Raw genomic sequence first — 7,695 nt, 5'->3', positions numbered from 1 at the left:
CAATGCACGCACACATGACAATGCACACATTACATGTGGCATCGACTTTGGATGCCATTCTCAAATTAGCAAGGTTGCTTTTGAGATCTCATTATGGGAAGCAACAGTCCAAGTTTGTCGTGTTGTGGGGGTAAAACTAAAGCCTTGTGCTTTAAGAAAACTAGGTTATCCCATTGGCAATGGAAAATGAATGATATGTTCGAATAATATGTTACTATTTTAATGGGAAAACCTAAGGGATTTAACTTTCATATGCGTGAATAAACAACATTTTTACTCGCAATCTTTCCCAGATGTGTGGAGCCTTTGAAAGAGATGCATAAACCTGCACACAAGACATTTACCCTCAACACGTTCCGAAAATTGTCAAAGCTCACTCCATTTCTAGCTAAGTCCTGAAATTCGGTGAATCATTCACATGAAGAAAAGCACAGTAGAAGACTTAATAATAGCTCATCGACACGACTATTCAACGCGAGGGCGAGCCACCATGACAACGGTGAACAGGTGGTGGGTTATCTTTACATTTTACGTAAATAAGGGAAGCAAGGCGTTAATATCCTAAGAAAGTCAATACCCGAACCACTACCCTTGCTGAGTGGTGAAGCCCATGCACAGTTGAGATTAAGATTTCTAGTGCATGACTGGCCAGCAGCCTCTCTTTACCACTCGGCAAGGAGCATCTGAGGTGCGTTCTTGACTTCCTCCACCTCGACTTCCGTTTCATTCCTTCGAGTCCCTTCGAAATTCAACTATCCTTTTATTGTAATATCTTCTAAGACAGCTTACCATGTCCAATTTCCCTGCCTAAGCTGCGAATCACGAAATTATTCTCAGCCATCCATTGCTGAGGGAGGAATCAACACCCTGCTCAATGTGAGACTTATCCCAAATGTTGATTTCCCCTCATCACAACAGAAACCTCAACTTGTAAGTGCGCACGCATCAAGAACTGCTCTCCTTCCTTGGTAGTCTCCCGGGCTGTAGTATTTCGAATCGCCAACAGGAGGAACATGGGCTGTTTTCCGCACGTGAATTCTAGGCACTTCCGCGCTGGAGAGCGGCCTTGATGTGCTGCACAGTGTTGATGATAATGGTGCTTATAGTGTTCACTGACTCGACATTTAGCTTCCCTGACGAGGGAACGTGGCTCACTGCTATTTGAATGGAGACTGTCAGAATGGACCCTTCTGTAGGTTGATTATCCATGCCGATGGTGTCGCCTAGGAGCAACCCGTTCGGACGGTTTTCAAGACCGTCGGGCAGTATGACGAATCCTGAAGGAGGCGACATAACTCGCAATGGATCTTCGCCGTGGATCACCATATTCAGAGTGGAGACATCAACAGGGGCATAGACGATAAGGGAACCAGATGCATCAGTGCAGCTTTCTTGGAGGAATATCACGTTGCTCTGGTTTGGGTTTGATGCCTGCATATGACCCACATCAGGCAAATCAGACTTGGAAGCATTGACACGGACTCGAAGCCCAAGGTCTGAGTGCAATCAAGCTTTTCCATTGCAGCAGCGCTTACGTGAGGACGAAGCAAGGCGACGTTGTTTCCTGGATGCTGTCCTTCAGCAATGTGGTACATTTCCTCCATGGTACCGTTGGCAAGGACGTCCCACTGCATGGGCAAAGGACTTTAGAGTCAGACATAGCGTACAGTTTTCTACCTCCATTAAGATCCACGTAGGATTATCTAATTAGGATCTCTTCCGTGAACTCCGTCCGGTATTGGATGATGAAGGAAAATGAATTATACGATTAAAGGGAGGGCATTTAACAAAACAAATTCCACACGATTCTAGTTTTAAAAAACCATGTACAATAAAACCTGAATTTACTTTTGCAATTTTCAGAACTCGTTAATTTAAGCCCGCAAACTGAAACCTAAAGTTTTCAAATCTACCGTAGATTTATCTTTGAAAGTTTCCAAACTGTCATTTTCTTCGTGAATTTTCGCGTTAAAAACGATCTAGGAGGTGGGACGTTGAAGGTTTCCATATTCTACAAACGTAAAGCTTGAGGAACACGGCGACAAAGACAGGAAGAGGATATAGATAGGTGGCAGACCTCGCCTCGGTTGTGGACGTCACGGAGGAACTCGAAGACGCGGTGGCGAGGGAAGGGTAACCAGGTGGAAGTAGCAGCGCAAAGGAGGACGCCATCGCCGGGGCTGTCACGCATCATGATACGAACATCATCATCGCCGGGACTAATGTCGGGGAGGGTGAGCCAAGAATTGGCGGTAGCAGCGCTAACGGTCGAGCAGAAGCGTCTCGTCATTCTGTGGGCAAGCCGAAGCATCCCTCGCCGCCCTTCTGCAGTCTGTATAACTGGTGAAACAAAGAAAAAAGAAATAGTTAAGGGCGTTAGTCCACATGGCCAGGGCCGTCTTCTCGCCTGGACAGCTCCACCTGGAGCCACCTGTCAACCATTTGTCAAAAATTTTCACGGGCGTTCCGCCACGTGGCATTCCGCCACGTGGCACACCTAAGAGTCCCCAAATTGCCTATTTATCGCTCAATTTCTGAAGGGGCGTTCGACGACATGGCAAAACATACTCAGGGGCGTCCTCTCTTAGCACCACGTTCAAGAAGACCATTAGATTGTTTTCTTACCTCCCAGCTCACGTGGCGAGATGCTAGTGGCCATCAGCGTGACTACGCTCTCGCAGTGGCGCTGCAACGTGGCCAGCCAGCGCTGCGCCCCAAACGCCATCCCACTGCTCACCAGCCGCCGGAACGTCTCATGCATGCCACGCTCATCCGCCTCCACGTGCTCCAACCACGTCACCTGGTCAGCATTGCCACGTCAGCGCCAATACCGAGGCATCCCATGCAGCGTTGCTTCCCCAAACATTTTCGCAAATACACTTTCAAAACTGTTGACACGTGTCTTCGCATTACAAATGCTGAGATTTTTTTCCCGCAAATGAAGCATTATATTTAAACAATTGACACGTGTGATGAGGCTAACAAATGTAATAGGGATATTTCGGCATTTAAACGTATTGCCACGTGTCAATTTCTTATTCGTAGCTTTTCCCATGCATACTACCCTAACGTGATAAACACGTAACTACCCAAATCTGCCGGCACGTTATGCAATTTCTGCCGGGAATTTCGCCGGGAAGTTCTCCCCGTTACCTGTGAATACCCGTTTGGCATGTCCTGCACTAGGCACCCTGAAGGCCTCCTCCGACATCGCAGCAGTGACGGTGGCGGATTGTCCCTCAAACTGTCCACCGAGACGTCCACGACTGCCCATACTTTGTCCCCTACCTGCTTGCAGTAACGTAGAAAGTAGATCTCGCGTGCCTGCACCAACGGAGACAGCACCTGCAGCTCCGCGTACATCTGCAACCAACTCCAACCATCCCCCCGGGAGCGGAGAGCGGTCAATCCTGTGGTAGTAGTCGCTCGGATTGGACAACATGTCGGCAAATCAAACCGACAATAGAAATCCCACCCACGTCCACGCAAACATCATTCGAATACTCACCAGTTGCAAAGCTCCGTCGCAAGAGGAACCCATCCCAGCCGACAGAATCTCCACCGTCACCGCCTTGGCCACAATGCTTGGGAACATCTCCTCCCATTTATCCTGCCAAAGAAGCAACCCACAATTCCATCAGCAGAAGCTTAAACAGGAAATGATTATCATTAATAAAGACGATGGAAGGAATTGAGTAAGGACTCCGAAGGAGTAATCGATGCGACGGTAATTGACTGCTTACGCAGGCGCCAAAAACACACGACTCCCTAGGAACCGAATCTGAGACTGGCCTTGTGGCCCTCGCGTGATAAAGCAAGGAAGCAATCCACATCTAATAAAGATATAGCCTACGAGGATTCCAATTTGTCTTGATTAGGGAAGCATTAGACACGAGGATTATGGGTAGGCGGAATCCAACTTGCAAGACAGCATTGGCAATTTAGTGATCAGAAGCTGTATAAGATGCTCCCGATCACAGCAGGAGGCACAGGTACTCGACATGCAGAGGTATATAAGTTCCTGAGCTTGACAAATTCTACGACGGCTTTGAAGCAAATTAGATGGATAATCTTTGACACGAAAACGCAGCAAAGAACTTCAGGGATGGGTGTGCAGAATTGGCCTTAAGTCTTCCTTAAGTTGTTTTGGTCTCAGATTTAGATTAATCCATCGAGGCAACTGGTATCTTACAAACTCTCGAGGGAAATTTTCTTCCAACTGATATCTATGACTCTTTTTGGGATTTGCTTGTTCACTTTCGATATGCCTAGGCAGACATGTCTTTACTACAGCAGCGAAAATTGATTAATCCTGCATGGAATCTGCTTATTTTGCATAAAATTTTTTCAAGCAGAGGCAACCAGAAAGCAGAAATGTTCATTTTTCGACCAGAGCCTCCCTTTCAAATCAATGGGGATCCGTGAGGCAAACACAGAAAAATGTAAGAGAATCCATAAGCAAAATGCTCAACGCAACGATCTCTTAACAGATGACAAGTTCCGAGTCGACCATGATATTCAGCAATAGCCATTCCACAAGAATATCAAGCATTCATTAAAAGTGTACACAACGCATCTATTGCAATCATTCTCACCGCATCCATCAGAGCTTCCACCAACGTTGTCCCGTGCATGATCACCAGCCCCGTCTCCCTGCTGGCCTCTGTCCTTAGCCCAAACGGCCTCGGCCCAATCCCTGCTGGAAACTGTCGCACATACTCCTCCACGTTCAGGACATCTATGCCGTCACCACTCTTCACCCACAGCGGCTCCTCTGCATGGAACATACGCAACAATTCATCCAACGCTGCTACAGCCAGATCTACAACGACGGGCTTCTCCAGTTCCGTCAGTCCTCCAGGCCGGAGAGCAACTTCTGCCACTGATGGACCTGGAATCATGTCCGCGGAAGAACTACCGATCGGATTCAAGCTGCCAAAGCTACTGCTTCCAGCGGCCAAGTCCAGAGACGAACTGCTGAGCATGGGAGGAGCCGACACAAGTGGAGGAATCGGTCTACCGAAGTACCTCGCAGCTACTGAGGAGACTCGTTGCAGCTGCGCAATAACACAGGAATCGTCGACAATCAACACACTATTCGCTCTGCGGAGTTCGCATAGCCCATGATTAAATCGCCCTTACCTCCTCTCTAAGTCGTCCATTGTCCAGCCGAAGATGATGCTCGTCGAACGACGACATCTCTCCTAAAGCTTGGGGGCCGCCGCAAGATGGGCACGATGCATGCTTGATAGCTTCCCTCATAGTTATATTCTCGATCCTCAGCCTCTCGTTCTCGCTACGTAGTTGAGAATTTTCCGAGCGCTCGTGTTGAGCCTGTGTACATTGCCCCAAGCTTTTACTGAGCGATGTCACTGGGGTACTGCGGCAATCTCTTACATAATTTTGGGAAGAAATAGTATCCAACTTCGACTTTAATTCCCCAAGAGTATTGCATTCTACCTAGTAACGCAGTATACCTTCATTTGCGTCCGGCGATTTTGAAACCAAAACTTCACTTGCCGAGGACTCAACTTCAGTGCTCTTCCGAGCTCTTGCCTCTGCTTTTCATCCGGGTGCGGACACTCCTTGAAGAAACTACGCATAAAAACCCCTCCGTCATGTTAAGCGGGTATACAGAAAAAACAGCTTGGACAATCACAGCTATAAGAACGACGGTATACAGGAAAAACAGCTCGGACAATCACATTTTTTAACCAAAACTGGCAAATTGAGGAGCTCAGAATGTATGCTTACGCTTCCATCTGCTGAATTTGAAAGGCGGAATGACGATGATAGCGTTTCTTTTGCGAGTTAGACTGATCTGGTTCCTGTTCTTCACCTGACCCTCCCTCCATATTGTCACTACCAGACTTACACTCATGCTCTTCTTCCTTGAACTTTGAGTTTTGCTCGAGATGGCGCTTTCCGTTGAGCCCGTTTGGCTGCATCAATCAAAACTTATCTTCAAGAGCTTCAGTAAGGCTTTCAGGTCATCCTCCATCCGTCAAATAAGGTAAGCGTCATCTTGGACAACCTAACGAGGACACACCGTTCACAGTCCTTGCGACCATTAGACTCATTTCCCAGAAGCAAACCCTAGGTCTACAATCGTGCTTAGAGTCAAGCTAGCGAGAAGTGGAGGATTCTACTCACGCATCCATCAAAATTCTAAGGTATATAGATTTGAGCCTCACCGGAATCAAAGTTAAGCTTTCGGAGGAATACATTTGTCGAGGCGTCGTTTCCGTAGCCAGATGAGGGAATGCCGTCGTTGCGTTCAACAAAGGGGAAGGCATTACTCCCTATCCCTCCCTTTTCTGATGAACTTTTCTGATGAACTATTATTGCCGGAACCGGCGAACCTCAATCAGAGGACCCTTTGGTGGTAAACAGAAAACAGTAGTTCTCACAGAAAATTCTACAGTCCAGTTTTGAACTATGATCTATAGACGTGCTGACGCTATCTCAGAGAACTACGAGTTGAGGATTCCGCTAGCAGCTGAATTCAGGTATACTCCTGTGCGTAATGTCTGATGATCAGCACGCCCTAATTATACGTCGCGGATTTGTGTATCATGCAATGTCAGCTTGTGAATAGGATAAACGCCGACCTGGGGGGAAAATGGTGGAGAGCGAGGTACTCGAGAGAGTTACCAGACGCAAGGAGTCAAGCCTGTTTCTTCTATGTCTCGGCGTCTGAGAGAAAGAGAGAGAAGGAAGGCAGCACTGTTAGCGCTTGCTCTTCGTTCTCGCTCTGTCTCTCCCCCTTCTTGAGAAAAGCCTAAACCTTAGCTCGAAGCCCAACCTGTCGCAATTCTAAGATCCAGCGAAGATGTTGGGATGGCTTGCGCAACGTTCAAAGGGACCCCAAGGCATAGACAGACGACGCAAAGACACAATGGAACCAAATCCGCAGTGACAGCAAAATCCTCCCACAAGACAAGAGAATCCTCCCACAAGTGAAGAGGAGGCGCCCGCAGATGCTACCGCTACCTAAGCTAAAAGCACAGGTGAAATGGGCTGTGAAAGTGAAGCGGTAATAGCACAAATAGAGGGACATGCACATGAAAAGTGGGAAGAGTACGAGGCACGCATGAGAAGATGGAGAGCGAGATCTTAGATGCGGTTTCAACTTTCATACCAGAGTTGATGAGCGAGCAGAACCAAATGAATAGCCGAGGCGCAAGGCACGCTGTCAAAAAGCTTGGATTGACTCCCGAAGGGATGATGCGAATGCGAGGTAGGGGTCGGGTCCCAGAAGCACAAATTGCTCCCGTCTACACCAGAGCTGCACCTGGAAACGAAGTTAAGGAGGCGGTGACAGGGGTCGTACTGCTCGAAGCTCTTGGCACCCCAATGTCCCGTGGGCAAGGAAGTAGTTCTTCCTGGCGGATAGAAGTTCTTTTTGTGACGAGAGAGCTGCAGGAAAAAGCGTCGGATAGCAGATGAGGTATTGATTCATTCAAGAGCTGGATAGCATCAGAGGCTTGTAGTGCATCAAGCCAGGTTGGTAACAGGGGGTTCTTAAATACAGAGTGAAGCAACAAGAGGCAGGGCCTCGCGACAGCAGGAGGTTCAGCAAGCACCTGTGTGATGACGATTCGATGCCAAGCAAAGTGTGCAGTGTACACTTGTATTTGGTGTTAAACAGCTATAGGCGGTGTGCGCACCTTGTTGCAGTGAGCGTGACTGCGT

General features: G+C 48.0%; 1 protein-coding gene across 3 annotated transcripts; it reads right to left on the bottom strand.

Annotated features, from left to right (window-relative positions):
• Positions 1-406: 406 nt before the first annotated feature.
• Positions 407-7,170, bottom strand: LOC147893748 (homeobox-leucine zipper protein HDG2-like). 3 transcript variants are annotated; one of them, XM_087386089.1, is made up of 11 exons: positions 7,142-7,170; positions 5,755-5,942; positions 5,478-5,595; positions 5,143-5,334; positions 4,596-5,057; positions 3,509-3,610; positions 3,154-3,363; positions 2,626-2,800; positions 2,078-2,340; positions 1,536-1,628; positions 407-1,431 (listed from the first exon to the last, which is right to left on the bottom strand). In XM_087386089.1, the coding sequence occupies exons 2-11, from the start codon at positions 5,853-5,855 to the stop codon at positions 1,039-1,041; spliced, it is 2,109 nt and encodes a 702-aa protein (XP_087242215.1). In that variant the 5' UTR covers positions 5,856-5,942; positions 7,142-7,170; the 3' UTR covers positions 407-1,038. The 3 variants fall into 3 exon arrangements, with proteins under 3 accessions (XP_087242215.1, XP_087242213.1, XP_087242214.1); XM_087386087.1 differs by having other exon boundaries at positions 6,195-7,158; XM_087386088.1 differs by lacking the exon at positions 7,142-7,170 and adding an exon at positions 6,195-6,282 and having other exon boundaries at positions 5,755-6,034.
• Positions 7,171-7,695: the final 525 nt, after the last annotated feature.

This window comes from Dipteris shenzhenensis, chromosome 15 (genome assembly GCF_047967505.1).
Source record: "Dipteris shenzhenensis isolate YYH24624 ecotype China chromosome 15, Dip_SZ_1.0, whole genome shotgun sequence".
NCBI classification, from domain to species: Eukaryota; Viridiplantae; Streptophyta; class Polypodiopsida; order Gleicheniales; family Dipteridaceae; genus Dipteris; species Dipteris shenzhenensis.
This window is presented reverse-complemented; position numbering and strand designations above follow the sequence as displayed.